This window comes from Prionailurus viverrinus, chromosome B1, assembly GCF_022837055.1.
Source record: "Prionailurus viverrinus isolate Anna chromosome B1, UM_Priviv_1.0, whole genome shotgun sequence".
NCBI lineage: Eukaryota > Metazoa > Chordata > Mammalia > Carnivora > Felidae > Prionailurus > Prionailurus viverrinus.
The window spans coordinates 85,299,998-85,322,167 of NC_062564.1; the positions used below are offsets into that span (position 1 = coordinate 85,299,998).

Consider the following 22,170-nt stretch of genomic DNA (forward strand, 5'->3'; position numbering starts at 1 on the left):
AGACAGCTCTTATCCTGCAACCCAAGGACCTAATGTGGGTGCTATTTAACTCTCCCCTAATTTATATTCTGACTTGACCTTCATCCTGATGCCTGCCTCACGTACTCTTCCAGCTGGCCAATTCTTACAGCTCCTTTGGGGTAGGGTTTATTTTTCTCTGCAAGCCCAGTACCTCTCCAGCTGAGTGTTGCTTAGCCCTAATTCAAGGCCTAGTAACCTGGAGATAGGACAAGTCCTGAAGGGGGCACCTGTTATCGAGGGAGAGCTCGGCTTTGCCAGCCATCCTGGGGGTGGAGTGGGAGTGTCTGCCCTTACCAGATAAGAGTGGGGCATGACTGTAGGCTCAGAAAGTTCAGTAGTCAGCGGAGTAAACATCCTTAGCAGCATCCATTCAGGTGCCTCCAACTCACTTGTCGGGGTCCTGGCTTTTCCAAAAAGTGCCTTGACCTTGGCATAACGGACCTGCCTTGATTGGCGACTGTCTTTGAATTTTATCCAGACAGAGTATTAAATCCTGGGCTTGGTCCTCAGTTTTCTCAGCCATCAGGCTGAGATGAAAAACTAGTTCCAGGGGCCTCTGGCTTTCACACCTGGCTTCCCACTGCCTGTTATTGCCCTCAGCTGTTCATTACGTTTCTCTAGAATAAGAATGGCCTAGCAATAGCCATACAACACTTTTATCCTCACAGTTACAATTTTCTCCATACTTCTCAAACGCCAGCCAGTGCACTAACACATTCCTCCCTCCCACACCAGCCCAGTTCACTGCCAGTGCAAGGTGTACAACTTGAACTTGCGCCAGCCAAATGCCTGTTCTCCACTCACCACAGATATTGGGGGTCTGGCTGCGTAACTCTGCATCTACCACACTATTAATCTCTGCTACCTATTTCAGAGTACACAAAAAAATGAAGCAGTTTCTACATAAACATCGGAATGCTTTCCAAAATGATTAAAAAATGGAGAATGAGAAATATCAAAAGTATGTAAGTGAAATACTATATTTATTCAAAGAGAAATACATAAAATGTCTGTGTAGTAATACTATTTCTGTCCCTGTGTCTCTGAAAAGTGGCTATGTACTCACCTTGGTCTATACATTTAGGCATTAATAACAGGTACTGTTCAGGGCATACATTGTTTAGAAAAAAATGAAATGAGTCAACTGCTAAAACATACATATCACGACTACTTAAGATAACATGAATATTTAATGAAAATTTAGAACTTAACATCTGACTTTCATCCTGCAGACCTACAGGGAAAAACACAGTAATTCATTTAACCCGTCACATTTTACAAAATCAGACAAAACGAATATAAGCAGTGTTTTTTAATAAAAACAATTTAATTTCCAACGAATATATTACCACCCTGTTCTTTTATCCTGTATATGTATCTAATTGGCATAACCTACTGATTACTACAATCAGCAAAAATCCAATCCATGATGCTTCAACTGCTTGGATCAATACACATCTTAACATTTGGAACTCATTTTTCTTATGCTATGAGACTGATTATCAGTTCCTATAAAAATGCTATGCCCTACTCCTTGCTCCTGTAAGTGTGACCAGTCTTTTGCACAGCACTTCTGAACACCCACACTCAATTCATCAAGCACACATATCCAGGCTCCTCTCAGACACAGTCACCCATGGGCAAGCAGCTCTCCTAGTTCTCTTGTTCCTCGTAGTGAGCATAGCCACTGGCATAGGTCCTCCCTAAATTCAAATTGGTAAACAAATCTGACGGCTCCGCATCTGAATCCTTTCCTACTTCATCTTCTTCCTCTTCGTCATCCTCTGCTTCATCATCATCTTCCTCTTCATCATGGTAGCTGCTATCACCATACTTCTCAGAAGAAAGGTTCTTCCAATAGGCATCATACCCAGAAGCTCCATCTCCTTCTTCACCTCCAGTCTGCCTGCCAAATTTCAGGGAGCGTGCTACAAAAGACAGATACGTACGTGGCACTTTGTTCCGATTCTTTACGTCTTTTGTATATTGTAAAGGAGAGTGAAGATGTAAAGAATCGGAACACTCTCCTTTACAATATACAAAGTTACATGCATTTGATTGGCTGCTTCTTACTGCCATTTTCCTAATTTCCTCCCTTAACTGGAAAGAATGGAGACCTTAGTAACAACAATCAATTCTATCCTACTGAGAGTTGATGCACATACCATATATAACAAATAATAAAGAGAACAGTGTCATTTCATTAAATCTAGAAAAAGTTGGAAAACAAAGTAAGACTAAGAGCACTCTCTAAATATAATTCAAATAAGGCATGTTAAAAACTAAAATGCCCTTCATTTGATGGGTTAAAATTCTATTTTCAAATCACAGAACAGTTGATTTCATGTCATTACATTTTTCTTAAAAGAGCTATTTTAGAATTCTGGTGACCTTCAAGACAAAGCCCTTCATTTCTTCTGCCTAAGTGGCAATATAGTTTAGTGCAAAAAACCAGCAACTCATCAATCCTACCTCACCGTACAACTACACCTTTGATTAAACAAAAGTACTGTCAGAGTCATTTAGAATTATGGTTCCATTCTGCTGTATTTGGTAAAGAGTCAAATTCTCTTTAATAAAACTGTGAGCTGCATTACTATAAGCATGTTTGCAGTAGTCTTATTCTTTCATAGAAAAGTTATATAAAAAACCACAAAACAATTTCCTATAAGAATGATATATTACATTGTAAGTATAGCTGCTCAACTACCACACACCTACAAAAAAAACTTCAGAATAAATTCCAACTTCCAAGTACTGAAGACTACCAGCACTCAAATATTAAAGATTTATAGCTACTCAATTATTTAACAAGGAAAGCTTCAGCAGAAACGGAAAAATCACTCTTTTTGGTCTTAAATTTCAGTATTCACTGTGTCATTAACTGAGTCAAATGCCAAATATCAAAGTGAATGATGGTATATTTCTTAAGTTAAATTGAGAAACTTCACCTAAAAATTTTCAAAGGCTATAAAATTCCATTTGCTTAAGAGAACACATTCATCTTTTCAAATAGGAAGAAGTGGCAAAAACAAAAATGGAGAAAAAAAGAGATAAATCTTGCCTAAGCAAGAAAACAAAATCCCTCCATTGGTATTTTAAGAAGAACCTTACTTGACATGCTGAGATCCTTAGTTTCCTGAGTTTCATGCCCACATTTGGGGCAGGGAGGCTGTTTTCCTTTTTCTTGCTTAAACACCTTGCTCCTTGTATGATCATCACAGAAACAAGCCTATATAGGAGAAGCAAAAATAAGCACGTAAATAAATAATTCAAAAAATACACAAAATTATCATTCAATATCTCAAGGAACTTTAAAGACACAGTTTTGTTAAGGGTAAAGATTAAGAGTTTTGTTGGGATTGGTCCTGATTTAAATTTCTCAAGGGAAATGGTCTTTGCCAGGACCCTCTGAACTACACCCTAACATAAGACAGAAACTATACACAGGGTATGACAGTATAAACACAATTATTCATTCATAAACACATGAGCATTCACAAAGCCCCTGGTGACATAATGGTGACTAGCCTATCCAACCTCAAATATACAACTAACTGGGGACACAGACAAGTAGAAAGGCAACTGCGAGACACTGTGCATTGAAAGGGAAGTGCAGAGGAGGGGCACTAAACTGGATATGGGATTCAGGAAAGGCTTCCCGGAAAACATGGAGTGTTGGCTGAGATCTGAAGGAAAATAAAGGTACAGTAGGGTAAGCAAAATCAGAAAAGGGATCTAAAGCAGAGGGAACAGCATAGACAACACTTGAAAGCCATTTGGTAAAATGGGAGCAAAGTTGGGAGAGAACGAAGAGATAGGGTTAGGAATAGAAGGAAGAACTAGGGAAATGTTTCTGACAGGAAGAGAATCAGTGCACCTGATCTTTGACAAACAGAAATGCTGGACACAAGATCTAAGGACATGGAACATTATGGCAATCTTCACTTTACTTAAACTTTCCTAAGCAAGTGAATTTTGATATTAATTAAAGATATACTCTCAACATTTTGGTCAGAATACTCTCCATAAAACGTAATGTGTATAATGTGTAGAAACAAGGAGCCAAGATTCAGCAGACATCTGCATTAGTGTCAACCCTAAGACAAGCCAACTAGATGACCTTTGGAAAGTCACTCAGCTTTCTTAATTCAATTTCACAATCTCCAAAATAAAAGAAGTAAACTACATAATGTTTAAAGACCCTTGTAGATTAATTATAGCTATAAATAATCCAAGATGGAAAAGTCCTGGGATTAAAAACAAAATCAAAAAATAAAAAATAGACCAGTATACCTTACAACGGAGACAGGAATGCTGACCAAGTCGATTGCATGAAACACCTATGGGTGAAAATACATAATGTCCAGATTCAAATTTGAAATTAAAACACTATTTTCCACAGATTTATACTTGATGCACTTAGATTATTAACATTTTTTTCCTGTCTCAGTATAACCTAGAGGATATATAAAAATGAGATGGAATCCCCAGCCAGAAGAAAAGAACAAACTGCACATACCCAGCATTCTTTAGTTAGTATGGTGCTAATTATTCTACAATCTCCTTCCACTTTTCCAGATCTAGGAGATGGCAAACTTAAGTATACTTAGAAAACTTGCAATGAGACATCCTTTTTCCCACAACACTTGGCTGAAGCTCTTCCCTTAATCATATAATGCTTACATTTTATAAAGAATCATTTTCTCCATTAATATAGGACTTCTAATGGTGCAGACTATTGCTATGTTTTGCATAATGTCTGATAAGAGAATAGAATACTTCTGGTGGAAAAGGTGACTATGAAGAGAGAGTAATGTTCAAGTGGGCAGTAAAAGATAGGAAAAAAATCCCAAAATATTTTATCCTTATTTTCGTTAAACTATGTTAACTTGGGTTATTCTCTGTAATTACTGAGGAAAAACCTAAACGTAAGTACAAATACATTAGAAAAGCAGAATACCTGGCACATACTGACTGTGCTAGAAATGGAAGAAAAAAAATTAGTGCCAGAGGTATAGAGAGAAAATAAATTAAGCTGTACCCTAATAAAGCCTGAATGTAAACTATTAACTTTTATTCAGAGTTCTTGAAAAAATAAAAAGGAAAACAAACAAAAGAAAGCCTATCTTTGTACTTCAAATATTTGACCAGATGTTGCTAATTTGGGAATTCTTTTATTTAATTTTGCCTGGTTCATGGGGAACTCTTTTAATCTGAACAGGCAAGTATTTTTTTTTTTTAATCAGAAATGATTCTCAAATAGGTATATTATTATTGCTTCTATCCCACTATCCTTTTTTCTACAGCAATACCAATAATTCAGTTGGATATGTATTATTTGTCCTATGTGCTAATAATAAAAGTTAAAAATCAACTGAGTACTTAGTATGTACAGCTGACCCTTGAACAACACGGTTTGAACAGCACAGGTCTGCTTATATGCAAATGTTTTCAGTAAGTACAGTGCAGTACTTCAAATGTATTTTCTCTTCCTTATGATTTCCTTAATAACATTTTACTTCCTCTAGCTCACTTTATTGTAAGAATATATAACATAATACATACAACACACAAAATACGTGTTAATCAACCATTATTTATGTTATCGGTAAGCCTTGTGGTCAACAGTTCGCTACTGGCAGGAGTCAAAAGTTATATGCAGATTCTCAACTACACAGAGGGTTGGTGTCCCTAATCCTCATATTGTTCAAGGGTTAACTATATTAGGTATAAAGAGGTATACCTAATTACTCCAATAATAACCATACTGTTTCATTCAGTCTGTGAGGGGAAAAAAATCTGAACTCTCAATCACTTGAGATTGAGATATGCCCAGGTGGGGTTTTGTGTTTCCCTTTTCATTCAGTCAAAAGAAAAGGATATATTTAACTAAAATGTTATAAGTCTCTTTCAAGTACATAGCCAGAACACATACTGAAAGTACAAAGCTCCCTACCCAATTTCCCAGCGTATACCAGGCATTTCCGATACAGAATCTTTTCCTATCCACACTACCCGAGTCTTTGACATGCCACAAAGACAAGCTGTTGCCTATCTTACCCTTATCTTTTCTTCTGGGAACTCAAACTAGGATGGAACATGGCCCTGCCACTATCCTTTCCCTAATTACCTCAACCCCATACACATGCACTCCAATTAACTGCCCAGTTATTTCTCTCCCCAAGAGTTACAATCTTGGACTTTTATATAAAGAATGCATTTCTCCCAGATTCCAAAAATAGCCTGACTTTCTTAGACTAGGAATGGTTTTCATTTTCAGTCTATTTCCATGTCTTCAGAGTATTTTATTTATTTTTTAAGTGCTTATTTATTTTTGAGAAAGAGACAGAACACACACTTGGGGGAAGAGCAAAAAGAGAAGGGGACAGAGGATCCTAAGGAGGTTCTGCGCGGACAGCAGAGAGTCCAACGTGGGGCTCAAATTCACGAACCATGAGATCATGACCTGAGTAGAAGATGAACACTTAACCAACTGAGCCACCCAGGAGCTCCCAGAGTATTTTAAAGGACAGGAGGTTGGGATGCTTCAAAGCCTACTGATAACAAGCCGTTTTAAATTAGAAGTAAGCCTGCAATGAGTAAGCCTGCAATGAGAATGACCTTAATTATCAGGTATCAAAGACATGATTGACAGATTTATCTTAAAATCCTGTCAATAGTCTATTTTGTATTTTTCCTTTGTCTTTTACTGAACCACTAAAACTTCCTGATGAAATCATAGTCTTATCACTCAGAACTGCCGATCTTTGGGGTTCAAACGCTACAAAATACACAAAGCTCTCAAGCCCCAAATAAAGTAAGTCAATTTTATATTACACATTTTGCAGAAACCTAAGAATGGTTCAAAAATGCTATATACTTTGAGATGTTCTTTAACCACTGAGAGTTTCTATAGGAACACTGTAAGAATTACATATGTATGTATTTATATATACATTAAAACTGACAACTGATCAACTTTAAATTTATAGAATACAGAGATGAGCATTTCATATCAAAACAAGAACCAAATTCAAGGACGTGACCATCTGGAGAATTTCAGCCTTTCCTATAATGGTATCTACTATTTAATAAAGGCTTTCTAAGTAACAGGTACCATAATAACACTTTATACGGATTCTCATTTTAATTAACTCCTTGAAAAAGAAATTAGCGTCTTCTTTAATATATAAGGAAACTCAACTTTAGAAAGATTTGGTGATTTGTCCAAAATCACATAACCAGTAAGGAGAATTTAATGTTTGACTCTAAATCTTGAGCTTTTGAGAATCAATAAAGTAGAAATAAATTGTAATCTATCTGTAAAGGTAATACCATTGATAATACCCAGTTGGTAACACTGGGTTCTTAAACTGGAAGGTACATGACACTTATGTGTGCAGGTTAAATACACATGCCTGAACCTACCAAACTTCAAAGACAGACTCTCCAGATATGAGGCCTAGGCACCTATATTTGTTTAAACCCCACCCCCCCAGATGTTTCTGATGCATACTCCTGTCTAACAATCACTGATACCAACTAACTGGAACAAACTAGGGGCAGTATCACGTATCACTTACTTGAAGGCATTTGGAAATGTGTGTGGGGTTTTTGTGGGGTTGGGAGTGGAGGTTGTTACAATAACTTGGAAGTAAAAATGACATTTAATACTCTGTACCAGGAAAACTACAAGTCCTATAATGCCTGATCAACCCCACAAAATGAAGAACTCACTCAACCAAGATGCCAGTAGCACCCCTATTGAAAAAAATAAAACAGACTATGTGGTTCTGAATTTTTCTTAAAAACAGAAAATAGATATTAAGTTGAATTACAGTCCACAAAAAGCTGCATGAAAAACTAGACTCTTTTTTCATTGAGTCTAACACTATATATTTTTTTAATCTGAGAGAAAGAGAGTGCAGGTGTGAGCTGGGGAGGGGCAGCTGGGGAGAGAGAATCTCAAGCAGGCTCCACACCCAGCATGGAGCCCAATGTGGGGCTAGATCCCATGACCCTGGGATTACGACCTGAGCCAAAATCAAGAGTAGGACAGATGCTCAACAAACTGAGCCACCCAGGCGCTCCAGAGTCTAACACTAATACAACTCAGAATCTTGGGTACAAAGGACATCTAATTTTTTTTAAGTGTATTTTTTTTCTTAAGTTTATTTATTTTGAGAGAGAGAAGGAGAGTGTGCGCAAGCAGGGGAGAGGTGGAGAGAGAGAGAGAGAGAGAGATAGAGAGAGAATCCCAATCAGGCTCTACACTGTCAGCATGGAGCCCACGTAGGACCAAAACTCAGGAACGCAGAGATCACGACCTGAGCCAAAACCCAGAGTTGGGACGCTTAACCAACTGAGCCACCCAGGCGCCCCAAAGGATATCTAATTTATAAAAACTTACATTTGAATGTTTCCGCCTCTAAAACCTGGCAGCTGGCTTGATGTTCAAATTGATCATCTTCACAGAGAAAGTTATGACAAAAGGAACAACTAAATATTCTGCCTCCTATTGGATGAAAACATAAAACCCACAAATGTAAAAACGACAAACTTCAATTAAAAAACTCATATCCATAACACTGCTCAGTAAGAAAGCAATCTGTTTCAGATTTATACCAAAATGACACAGCAGTTTTTGTTCTGGTAAAGGCTTCGATGAAAACTGCCAAAGTGAACCATAAAAAAGCAGGCTCCCACTATCTCCTGGCTACTTGCAATGCTTACAGACACTTGCGGTCCTATAACTCCCCTCCCTACTGGCTTACATAAGCAGTCCTAACAGTGACTATTACTGCTAGTATAAATCCCTTTTCCAACTAAATTGGTAACCACAACAGTAGTCAGGATTGACAGTATCCTGAAAAAAAATCACAAAAAGAACATCCAGAATGTGTCAAAGTCAGCCCTTCTTACAGTGAAGTTCATTGCTCATATGTAATCACTCACCATGGTCCCAGACACCTCTTTCGCATTCCACACACTCAGCATCAGTAAGAGGGCAGGCACAGGCATGTGTACTGAGACATTTCCTCCCATGGCAAACCCAAGCTTCACAGAAATCACATATTGCACCCTGCAACCAAGGAACACACAAAAAATGAATCTTTGTCACTTGCCTGGCTGCAACCGTTGTTTAACCAATGGCAACCATCAAAATTGTACGCGTTTAGGAATTTAACAACCCTCAGTGATAGTGGGGGCTTCACTAAAGAAAAAATTTTGTTTACACTAAGCCAAAATTAAAGAGGGTTCTCTGAAAATCAAACTACTTCACCAACAACTATTTATGATATACAAAATTTGTCTATGAATCAAAAGAAAAAGCAAGGTGGAAACTATATACTTAAGCCTAATCCTAATCATTAAAGTAAGTCACGGAGCTATAAGTGTTGCCTTCAAACTGAATTCTAATTCAAATGATGTCTGGAGTCCACATTTTAAGCGTTCTTATCTACAGCAATCACAGTAACGAAATTTTTTCAAGTAGAAATATTTTTGAATTAAGAAAACTCCTTCCTGCATCATTTATACAGTAATTTACATAGCTTTTCTGGAGTAACTGAGAAAAAATATTAAACTTCTGCCAGCATCTTTTTTTTGTTAAGGCAACTCATGATTTAAATCATTACTACATTTCTTTGTGGAAAAAAAGAAAATAAAATATATAAAACTAAAAAACAGGGTAAGACTCTCCAATTCTACATCAAGATAGACCAACTATACCTTTCAACAACACAATGACATCTACAGAATATTAATTGCTAGAATGAATCTTAAGAAAATGGGATTAGATGTTCTTTCCTTTACAGATAATAAACAGTGGCCCAAGTCTTAACTCCAAATCCCAGAGCAAAATTATAATGGAGCTGAGATTTAAACCAAGGTGTTCTGAACCTCAATTCAGTGTTTAGCATTCAAGACTCTGTAACAGAAGCCATAAAGAGCAAATAGGAAGGATGTTTTTTGAGATGTAAATATGGATTACCACTGTGGATTGCAAATCCTCAAATACATTTCTTGGAACATTCAGTGTTCTAGCACCAAAAAGATGACATACAGAATAATCCAGGACAGTTTAAAAGCTTAAAAGAAATAATTTACAAAGGACAAGGAAGGGCTTAGAATAAACATAAGGTATGATGTAGTTACCACCCCTGAGCCTGAAATAAGGGAGCGGAAGGAGTTACCAGAATCTTAAGAAACAATCAGTATGGAGAGGATTACATAGCCATATAGAGAGAAACTGTGGCCAAATCATGCCCAAACTAGGATAACCTGGTAGGGAGTGAGCGAGGGAGAATAAACACCCAGATTTTATTATCCTCCCATCTACAGGTCTCCTGCCAAGGTCTTCCATTGGGTGAACCCAAAGTGAAGCCATAAGGTAAGAAAGCCACTGATCCAATCCATACACACAGGTCAGGCTCCCAGGGCAAAGCAGGGTCAAGAAAAGAGAAGGTAGAGGGAATTTCAACAGACAATTAGAAGATTCCCAGAAAATCATTTTTCTAGAATGTAAAGCTAATGATACAGGAGTCTATTGAAATGTTTTATACAATCATTCACATTCACACAAGTTAGTGAATTTTTTTCAATTTTTCTTTTTTTAAGAGAGAGAGAGTGGGGCGCCTGGGTGGCGCAGTCGGTTAAGCATCCGACTTCAGCCAGGTCACGATCTCGCGGTCCATGAGTTCGAGCCCCGCGTCGGGCTCTGGGCTGATGGCTCAGAGCCTGGAGCCTGTTTCCGATTCTGTGTCTCCCTCTCTCTCTGCCCCTCCCCCGTTCATGCTCTGTCTCTCTCTGTCCCAAAAATGAATAAACGTTGAAAAAAAAAATGTTATTAAAAAAAAAAAAAAAAAAGAGAGAGAGAGTGTGCAAGCAGGGAGAGGGGCAGAGGGGGAGAGAGAGAATCCCAAGGAGGCTCCACACTCAATGTGGAGTCCAATGCGGGGCTCAATCACACGACCCTGGGATCATGACGTGAGCTGAAATCAAAGGGTCATACACTCAATCGAGCCACCCAGGTGCCCCTACAACTTAGCGAATTTTTTTAAAAGCGTTTAATAAATTTGGGCATAAGCAAGCTACCAAGGAAGATTACATTGATTTATGAATAAAGATAACATTGAAAATCCTATATTTAAAATGAAGAGGAATTCACAAGATACTTATGAGTAAGTCTAGTTTCTTGTTTCTTTAAGATATGCACACATGGAATATACTAAGGTCTGCTTCATGATGGAAAATTAAGTTCTTGGGAAGTTACTATAAATAAAATATCTGGGGTGCCTGGGTGGCTCAGTCTGCTGAGTGTCCAACTTCGGCTCAGGTCATGATCTCATGGTTTGTGAGTTCGAGCCCTGCATTGGGCTCTGTGCTGACAGCTCCGAGCCTGGAGCCTGCTTCAGATTCTGTGTCTCCCTCTCTCTGCTCCTCCCCCGCTCATGATCTCTCTCTCTCTCTCTCTCTCTCTCTCTCTCTCTCTAATAAAGAAAACATTAAAAAAATAAATTAAATAAATAAAATATCTGTTTGACATCGAAATACTATTGCCTTCCTCATGAAATGAAATTTGCACCAGAGCATAAAATCACACAACAGAATACAGTAAAATTGGTTGAAAGGAAGAGAGAGTAAAATCCATCACACAACACTACTATTTTAATGACACCATACCTCATTTTATTGTGTTTCATTTTTTTATATGCTTTACAAATAGTGTAATTTTTTTTTCAAATTGAAGGTATGTGGCTTCCCTGCACTATCAGTGCCATTTTCCCAACAGCACTTGCACACTTCGTGTCTCTGCACCACACTGTGGTAATTCTCATGATATTTCACTTTATTATTTTATCTGTTATGGTGACCTGTGATCACTGATCTTTGTTATTACTATTGTAATTGTTTTGGAGTACCACACACTGTGCCCATATAAAACAGCAAATGTTAATCAGTAAATGTTGTACGTATTCTGACTGTTCTACCGACCAGCTGTCTGTCTACCTTTCTCCCTCTCCTTGGGCCTCTCTATTCCCTGAGCCACAACAATATGGAAATTAAACCAGTTAATGACCCTACAGTGGCCTCTACGTGTTCAAGTGAAAGAGTTGCACATTTCTTACTTTTAACTCAAAAGCTAGAAATGATTAAGCTTCATGAGGAAGGCAGGCTGAATGCCAAGACAGGCCAAAAGTAAGCTTCTTGTGCCAGATACTCAGCCATGCTGTGAATACACACACACAAAAAAAGCTCTTGAAGGAAACTAAAAGTGCTACTCCAATAAACACATGAATGATAAAAAAGCACAATAGCCTTATTGCTGATATGGATTAAGTCTGAGTGGTCTGGATAGAAGATCCCATCAGCCACAATATCCCCTTAAGCCAAAGCCTAATCCAGAGGAAGGCCCTAACTCTCTTCGGCTCTACGAAGGCTGAGAGGTGAAGAAAAGTTTCAAGTAAAGAGGCTGGTTCATGAGCTTTAAGGAAAGAAGCCATCTTTGTAACATCCAAATGCAAGCTGAAGCAGCAAGAGTTGATATAGAAGCTGCCACAAGTTATCCAGAAGATACAGCTAAGATAAATTAATGAAGGTGGCTATACCAGGCAACAGATTTTCAATGTTGACAAAATAGCCCCACTTTGAAGATGCCATCTAGGACTTTTATAGCTAGAGAAGAGAAGTCAATTCCTGCCTTCAAAGTTTCAAAGGACAGGCTGACTCTCCTATTAGAGACTAATAATAAAGCTGGTGACTTCAGGTTAAAGCTAATGCTAATTTACCATTCTGAAAAGCCTACGGCCCTTAAGAATTATGCTAAATCTATTCCGCCCATACTCAATACATAGAAATAGAAAGCCTGGATGACAGCACATCTATTTACAACATAGTTTACTGAATACTTTAAACCCACTGTTGAGACCTACTGCTCAGAAAAAAAACGATTCTTTTCAAAATATTACTACTCGCTGACAGTGCACCTGGTACTCAAGAGCTCTGATGGAGACATATAATGAAATTAATGTTTTCAAAAGGCCTGCTAACACAACATCTGTTCTGCAACCTAGGGATCAAGCAGTCATTTGATTTTCAAGTCTTTTTATTTAAGAAATATATTTCATAAGGTTATAGCTGCCATAGATAGTAATTCATCTAATAGATCTGGAAAAAGTAAATTGAAAAGCTGAAAAGGACTCACAATCCTAGATGCCTTCAAGAACATTAGTTCTTGGGAACAGATCAAAATATCAACGGTAATGGGAATTTGGAAGAAGTTGACTCCAACCATTACGGATAACTTATTGGGGCTCGAGACTTCAGTGGAGAAAGTAACTGTAGATGTAGAAATAGCAAGTGGAGCCTGAAGATGGGACTGAAGTGCTGCAATCTCACAGTAAAACTTGAACTGATGAGAAGCTCCTTGTTACGAATAAAGAAAGTGGTTTCTGGGATGGAATCTACTCCTGATGAAGACACTGGGAAGATTGTTGAAATGACAGCCAACGACTGAGAATATGACATAAAATTGGTTTAAAAGTGGGGCGCCTGGGTGGCTCAGTCGGTTAAGCGTCCGACTTCAGCTCAGGTCATGATCTCGCGGTCCGTGAGTTCGAGCCCCGCGTCGGGCTCTGTGCTGACAGCTCAGAGCCTGGAGCCTGTTTCAGATTCTGTGTCTCCCTCTCTCTGACCCTCCCCCGTTAATGCTCTGTCTCTCTCTGTCTCAAAAATAAACAAATGTTAAAAAAAAAAAATATTAAAAAAAAAAAATTGGTTTAAAAGCAGTGACAGGGTTGGAGAGGACTGACTGCAATTCTGAAAGAGGTTCTTCTGTAGGTAAAGTACTATCAAACAGTGTCACGTGCTATGGAGAAATCATTCATGAAAGAAGAGTCAACTGATGCAGCACTTTATATTGCTGTCTTATTTTAAGAAATTGTAATAGTCACCTCCACCATGAGCAACCACCAGCCTGATCAGCAGCCAACAACATCAAGGGAAGAACCTCCACCAGCAAAAGATTACAATTCCCTCCCTGAAAGATCAGGTGATGGTTAACATTTTATAGCAATATTTTTAATGTTTCTTTAGACTAATGCTATTATACATTTAATCGACTACAGTATAGTGTAAACGTAACCTTTATTTTTAAGTTTGTTTATTTTTGAGAGAGAGAGAGCAATTGCACACTTGCACAAGTGGCAGAGGGGCAGAGAGAGGAAAAGAGAGGATCCCAAGCAGGCTCCACACTGTTGGTGCAGAGCCCAAAGCAGGGCTCAACTCACAAACCGTGAGATCATGATCTGAGCCAAAATCAGGCACTTAACCAACTTAGCCATCCAGGTGCCCCTAAACATTAACCTTTATATGCAATGGGAAATCATATAAATCATACAGAAATTCATGTGATTTGTTCTATTGTGATACTTGCTTTATTGCAATTGTCTGGAACCAACTCACAATATCTCTAAGGTATGCCTGTATTTTAAACAATGAATTTCCTTAGAAAACTCTACATCTAATGAGGAAATTATGTATAAGCCTATGTTAAATATGTATTCTTTTTTGAAATGTAAAGCTATAACAAATCTACTAATGTTACGTTCTTTTGAAACTAGGTTACCTTGTAACCAAAGCCTGAACCTTGCTTAAGAAGGATATTCAGTATAGTAAGTGCTGAGTTCTATGAAGTCTGAATAAGACACTCTAGAAAGGTACCAAGGACAAATGAATTTTTAAGTCAACTTTAAATAAGTTTCCATTTCTTGTATGTTTTCCAACAAGAAAAGAGGAAGCAATCAAAAACAAGTGGGTATTAAAGGAAAATCATACAAAGAACATTCCACAGATAATCCAGAAAAACTCCAGATTGACTTAATCAAGGACAAAGCAGTGCTATTTAGAAAAAATCACCATCGGTCACAAAGACTTCTTATCCTTGGAAACCTGCTAGTCTAAGAGATGAAGACAAAAAACTTACCACCATTGCAAGGCCAGTACTATAAACACCAGCATGCTTTATGACACAGTCTGAAGACTTCATCATGCACTTGGTTTTCCCTAGTAAAGAAACAAATGTGCATTATTAGCCTTGCAAAGTAGTACACATAAGTACTCACTGATTCTGCTTTCTATCTAGCCTAAATTCCTATGGAAATAATTTGAAAATGGATAGAAAGCAGCAGTTCACTGCTTATGTTACTAAAAAAAGAAGCTAGATATAACTGAGATCTAACCTGAATCAGCTCTTTTAAGATTAGAAATTTATCAGGGGAGCCTGGGTGGGTCAGTCGGTTAAGCATCTGACTTCGGTTCAGGTAATGATCTCACAGTTCATGGGTTCAAGCCCCACATCGGGCTCTGTACAGACAGTGAGGAGCCTGCTTGGGATTCTCTCTCCTCCTCCACCTTCTCCTCTTCCTCCTCCGCCTCCTCCTCCTCCTTCTCTTCTTCCTCCTCTACCTCCTCCTCCTCCTCTCTGCCCTTTCCCCATTCATGTCTTCTCTCTCTCAAAATAAATAAATAAACTTTAAGAAAAATTAGAAATTTATTAGTAAATCTATAAAAATGTATTGCATGATAAAATTATATGCTAATTACTGTTTGTACTAAAAATCAGAAACTGCAGGTTAGAGTTTGTAATCTAACAATCAGTAAAGTGGTTTAAAATCTTATGAATTTTCAGATGAATTAATACAGATTTTAAAAAGATATGCTTTGAAATAAATTTTAGTCTGTAATTCACAATAAAAACAGTCTGGTTTGAAGTTATTGCTTACTTCTTTCCACAGAATATCTCAAACCAAACCAAACCATGATTATGCAACTTACCTGGTTCATTAACTTTATATAAACCTAAAAAAATGGCCTCTTTGAAAATTAAAACTACACTAGAAATATTCAGGGATATAGCCCTAAACACTGCTAATTTTCTGCAATGTTATCATACATAAACACATTTAAATGAGCATATCGCAAACTGTGTTCTACCTTAAACTATTATCCCATAACCAAAGGGGACATTTGTTGAAACGAAAGTTTGAGAAGTAAGTATGGCGTGAATAAAATGAATCAGGTTTCTTTACTGGAGGTCTTCAGAACCTTTAACATAAAAGTATGTACTAGAAATCTCCCAGATGGAAACGAGGACATGAAACAAACAGCATTTCTCAAATGTATGCATTATTTTAAGAAACACCTATTAATATCTCAAGTACTCTGTGGAAGACTATTTTGGAAGCACCAACCTTGTTGTTCTATGAACTACCATTTAGTTTTACTTTGAATAATCATTTACTCTGAATAAAGGTTTTCACTTACACCTGGCAACTGAGTACATGGCTTAGGAACTCTATTGCAATCACCTGGGAAAACATATGAGGAAACTCAAGAATCATATGCTAAGTGCCAAAAAGAAAAAATTGGCACCAAGAAAATGTGGAATAAAATGATTCTCAATGGTCTAAGATACTGTGGGCAATTTCAGCAGGAATCAAAACTTAAAAAAAGTATACAAATAGATATCAACAAGACTAAGTTAGTATAACTAAAAATTAAGATCACCAAATGTTATTAGTCTGAAATCTCATCTTATAATGTTATAACGTATCAGAGAGACAAAATCAAGATGTGATAGTGTTTGACAAGCCAAATAACAATTTGCTATTTCATTAATAAGTTTTAACATTACTGTAAAAAATGATAAACCCATAGAATCAAACTGATAAACTACAAAACAAATGTTTGATAAAAGAAAAGGCATATAGGGGTGCCTGGGTGGCTCAGTCAGTTAAGCGTCCAGTTAAGCTCGGTCAGTTAAGTTTCATCTTGGTCATGATCTCATGGGTTTGTGAGATTGAGCCCGGTGTTGGGCTCTGTGCTGACAGGGTGGAGCCTGCTTAGGATTCTCTCTCCCTCTCTCTGCCCCTTCCCTGCTTGCACTCCCTCTCTCTCTCAAAATAAACAAACATTTAAAAAAAAAAAAAAAAAGGCATATGTCCTTAGGTATCATATACTTACCACACTGTGCACAAATTGGTAACTTCTGTACAGAATTGCAAAAATAGCAAAACGCTCTATTCTTCTGCCGCCTTGTCATGTAAAATAAAATTTTAAAATACGGTCACTATCAGATAAAAGGTGAGAGATCTCTGTTATTACATATAAAAAGAAATAAATATTTACCTCTGACACTTGTCACATTCCTATAAAATATAAAAACAGAACATTAAGTTTCTACAGACTGAAAACTACAAATTTACTTGCATTATAAAAAATACCTTATTTTTCATGTTAAAACTTAAGTTAACACTTCCCAAAGTCTCCAACTTCACCCATGTAAACAAGCATCTATACATACTTTAATAATAAAGGTATGTTCTTGGGCATACCACACAGAGCAAGAAGTGGTATCTCCACAAGAGGTGAAATAAATAAAGCAGTGGTTTGTGTTTTGGTTGTATTCTTTGTTGTTGTTATTGTTTTTTAGTCAGACAAGTATTACAGAATGGACATAAGAAATTCAGAACACAGTATGATGAAGCTCCCAGAAAATCTAGAATCCTAAACATGGTACTAAAAGCTCTCGACAATCTGGTCCCTAAACACTTTCAAACCTTGCTAGCCTATTCTCTCTAGATTCAAGTTGCTATTGTCAGTCATTCATGAAATATGTCTTCTACTCTCTCTTTTCCATGCCTTACTATTCTAATACTTTTCCTTGAAAAGCCTATCCTTACAATCTTCACCTGTTCAAAGTTCTGGTGATGATCCCACCTCCTCTATGAACTGTACCCCATCAACACACTCAAATTTATCACCTCTTAGCCCAGATATACCCTAGTCTTAATTGTACATTTGTGACAAGACAACACTTACCAAACTCTAGCCTTCACTATGTATATTTATGTATGTGAGTCATTTCTTGTTTTGTCTGTTCCATATCCGTCTTCTCTAAAAAATGACCCTGAAGGGAGTCTCTACCATCTGTCCTGGGTTATGTAATCCTGGTCCCTCCCACACGTGATGACAGCCATAAACGTTAGCCCTGGCTGGGCACCTGGCCAAGTCCAATCAGAGTCTTCTCCCTCTCTGAGGACATTATGTGATGTGAGATACACAGGCTACCAGTATGTACGAACCCAAACAAATGGGGTTAAGACAACACGAGAAAATGGAACTAATAAGCAAAAAGAAACACAAGCAAAAGATGGAACTACAAGTTTGTTCCAGTTGTCCCTGAGTTCCAGCTACATCCATGCCCTTCCCAACTACATGTTAGTCAATAAACTCTAGTTCTCCCTAAAGTTACTTAAGTTGGATTTGTCACTTACAAACAACAAGACAACCGATTACTATGAACTTGTGGAAACAAGGGCTGCGTCACTCATCTATCTATACCCCATCTTTTTGCCTAAAATGTACCTGGCAAAAAGTAAATGCACAAGAAACATTTGTGGAACTGAGTCATATTAAGCATTTCATATGTTTGGATGAAACAAAAGAAGACTGAGGAGTAGCAGGAATAGAAAAAGTAGAGAAGACTGGAAATAGAGAAATAAGGGACAACTAAGAGAAACATAGTCAAAGAAAGGAAAGGGGTTATAATCACATGATAATCTCGCTTTTTAACGCTTTGACCAAAGAAGCCCAGAAACAATCAAGACTAACCCACTGAGCACAGGAAAATAAGGTAATAGCCAAAAGAGAGGTCCAGAAAAGTGAAAAGTTTAGAAAAAAGAAATCATATGAGTTGAGAAGTGCTAAGAGAAATAATGAAAAGCTTCCAACTAATAGAACAAATTAAGTTAATGCATATAAGGTTAGAAAAGCTAGAAAATATCACAGTTCCTAGTATTTACTGTTTCCTATCTATCACCAACAGCAGCCAAGGAAATAAATAAATAAATAAATAAATAACTCACTGCTACTCAGAGTCAATAAAAACAAGGGACAAAACACAGATTTGAAATTCAATAAAATGTATGCAGCAACAATGTATTCAGCAAAATTTTATTCAGGCATTTTTCAGATATTATATAGTTTTTCAACCATCAACAGATATCAAAAAAAAGCTGTTACCATTGACGCATTGCATGGGTGTTTAGCTAAATCTATGGTGCTTCTTGACGCCCTGAGCTGTTTTTCACGTTCCCGGCGGTTCTCTGCCTTCTTCCTTGCACCGGTCTTCTTTTTAGGCATTTTACTGCTCTTTCTACACAAGAGAACAGAGAAGATATAAATGCCTGGTTGTATTCGCTATCTTAAATAAAATAGAATGAAGTGTTTTTTTTACTCTCTTTAAAATTTAAACTCAACTCTGTCATTTTGACTGTTAAGGGCATTTTAAGCCTTTATGAAATATTACATATACATTATCTCAAATAAAATATATGACTTTTAAAATGAGGAACTTATTTGCATTTCCAAAATGCTGTTTTGGAAATTACTCAGTACCAAATTAAAAAGTTATTGGGCATATCATTAGCAAGAAATAATTAAAAAGTTTACCATTTACCCAGTTTTTTGAACTATAAATTCAGACAACTTGATGCTAAGATGTGAAGTATAACGAGTCTTACTTCTCCTATATAATATCTGAACAAAACATCTGACAGTCAAGTCAAATGACAGCATTAACCGCAAAGCCAAACTTCTCTCTCTGAAAAGATATTAAAAGTATTATAGTTGCTTTGACTCTACAAGCCACCCTTCAACTCTGTTAGAATGTCTATCGGGGTGCCTAGGTGGTTCAGTCAGTTAAGCATCGGACTTTGGCTCAGGCCATGATCTCGTGGTTTGTGGGTTCAAGTCCTGTGACGGGCTCTGTGCTGACAGCTCAGAGCCTGGAGCCTACTTCGGATTCTTGTTTCCCCATCTCTGCCCCTCCCATGTTCATGCTCTGTCTCTTGATGATACATAAACGTTAAAAAAAAATAAAACAAAAAAAAACTTAAAAAAGAATGTCTCTCTAGAGTACATAATTTTAACAAAGTTCAAATTTATGTTTAAGAGTATTACATAGGAGTATGCACGTAAAGTCCTATATAAATAAGGACTTTAAAACAGGCTTTCATCTTTCATCACTTAGTTGAAAGAACTACCACATTAAAAAAAAATTTTTTTTTACTGCATAACACATTTTTATTTGGCTTTTCACCCAATCTGAAGACATGTTCTCTGAGGATTTGTCTTTCTTGACAATGTTTATATACCAGTCCTGCCTGGTATATATTAAGTAGTCAATAAATGAAGTGACACAGGCATGAAAGGGTCTATGTACTTGCTTTGAAACATGAATCTCAAATTTAATATTCTTCAAAATATGTACTTTTTAAGTCTTCTCTAAGAGTGATTCTCAAAAACCAACTGTAAAAATTCCTAACAAATACAGATTTACATTTCTAGGCCCAACTAAAAATCTACAAATTCTAAACTTCCAAGGATAGGATTAAGTTTCATTGGTGACGTGACAACCTCCCTGAAGGCATGAACATTCTTTTCAAAGAAACCAAAACACGTCCATGATACATGGACAGAGTTCCAAGAAATCACACCTTTAAAAAATTCCTATTTCTTATTTAAAGGGCCAATTACAATTGGGCAAAATCATGCACCAACATGTACTAAGGTCACTCATGCTTTCCTACTTCGGGTTCCAACTCAAAATGTCCAACTTAAAATGTCCAATCAAAAGCCAAGTGGGGTGAGAAGCTGCGACTTAAAAATACAGACAAATCAGGCCAGGAGGTTTAATAGGTGGTCGGCTAAGTAACATCGAAGCCCAGGAGATCACCCTTTCAGGATTTATAACGACAAAAATCTACAGGGTGAAAAAAATGTGTACTGCTCCTGCCAAAGGACCTCACAAAACATGCTCGCCCGGTGAATTTTTTGTTGAGCCTCCATTTTTTTTCTCCAATTTGTTCTGGAAACTTAATGAATTTTTTTTCTCAGCCTTAGATGGTTTTAAGCCCTTCTCCGGTACCGTTTCGACTTCTGTAAAACGTGGCCCGTGTCACCAAATGAGGAAAAAGGCACGAGGTCAGCGCGCCTTTGGAGGAAAAGCCCGCAATCATCGGACCCAGCGGAGTGATAGGGGCGTCCAGAGGCCACCGCGGAGGTGCCACGCGGTTCGGGACTGACAACCATCACCCGCCCGCGGGACACCCTCCCTCGCGCGCGCTCCAGGCCGACCTAGCTCACCCTCGCGGGGAGGCCGGGCTCACTCCGGGGGCAGAGGGGCAGGGAACAGCGTGAGACCGGCCCGCGGCTGCAGCAAATCCAACTTGCGGGACAGGACTCCGGGAGAAGAACCTACTAAAACCGAAGAAGGGCGGAGAGAAGCAATTTCCAACACAGAAGCCGGACCGGATGTCCTCTTATGTCAGCAGCGCCCTTACGGCAGCACGTCGACAGGAAGGGCCCGCCCACTCTGTTTGCTCCGCCCTGAGCCCGCCCACTCCTGCGGAGGATTTGACTGAGCTGGGAAGAGAATGCCTGAGTGAAGAAGAAAAATGGACGGCAGGAGGAGAGGGAACGGGAAGGCCGTCAATTTTATTTTTTCAGAAAAGGAGAAATCTAAAGGAAGAGGGAAATGAATTCACAAACTTGACACTGCATCAGTTGACTCGGACAGAAAATTCTTGCCTAATTCTTTTGGAAACTTTCTGCTACCTGCATCTTTTATGCCTAACATTCCACTGTGAACTCCATTCTTTTGTGAACAAATTCTCCCACATGCTGGACCTTTAGTGTGTGTTCCGCCTTGCCCTTAATTGAAACCTAACATCCTCTCCCTTACAAACGCTGCTTGCTTTAAATGTCTATGAAGTGAAGGGTGCTCATTTTTGCACTTTCTGTATCTCTTGGTTAGGAGGTAGGATCGATGCTGTTGTTCCCCAGTACGTCATTCAGATAATTATTCCTCCTTTCTCTATAGCAATGCCACATTTTTCCTTCATTGCTGCTATTTTTTTACCCACACTTTATTGATGGAAAACTTTGGAAACTGACTTTCAACTTCTGCCATCACCCAGAATGACATTAACATCCAAACCCATTCTCTTGAGCTCTAGATTTTTTTCATCTCCAGGAGCGATCATCTCGGTGCCACTACAGGCATCTACTCTCATGACCACA

At 38.0% G+C, this 22,170-nt stretch overlaps 1 protein-coding gene across 2 annotated transcripts; it reads right to left on the reverse strand.

Annotated features, from left to right (window-relative positions):
- Positions 1-1,192: 1,192 nt before the first annotated feature.
- Positions 1,193-21,462, reverse strand: ZNF330 (zinc finger protein 330). Of its 2 annotated transcripts, none has more exons than XM_047857056.1 (10): positions 21,226-21,462; positions 19,111-19,243; positions 17,215-17,234; positions 17,050-17,120; positions 15,011-15,090; positions 8,980-9,106; positions 8,435-8,539; positions 4,318-4,364; positions 3,136-3,253; positions 1,193-1,949 (listed from the first exon to the last, which is right to left on the reverse strand). In XM_047857056.1, exons 2-10 carry the CDS (start codon positions 19,228-19,230, stop codon positions 1,675-1,677), a joined length of 963 nt encoding a protein of 320 aa, XP_047713012.1. In that variant the 5' UTR covers positions 19,231-19,243; positions 21,226-21,462; the 3' UTR covers positions 1,193-1,674. The 2 variants fall into 2 exon arrangements, with proteins under 2 accessions (XP_047713012.1, XP_047713011.1); XM_047857055.1 differs by having other exon boundaries at positions 21,235-21,458.
- Between the last annotated feature and the right edge of the window lie 708 nt (positions 21,463-22,170).

Coding starts and splice junctions, on each gene's coding strand:
- ZNF330 (XM_047857056.1), bottom strand. CDS start 19,230: ATGCCTAAAAAGAAGACCGGTGCAAGGAAGAAGGCAGAGAACCGCCGG. Junction 8,540..8,979: donor AAGAGGTGTCTGGGACCATG/GTGAGTGATTAC, acceptor TTCATCCAATAG/GAGGCAGAATATTTAGTTGT. Junction 1,950..3,135: donor TAAGGATCTCAGCATGTCAA/GTAAGGTTCTTC, acceptor TGTCTTTTGTAG/CACGCTCCCTGAAATTTGGC.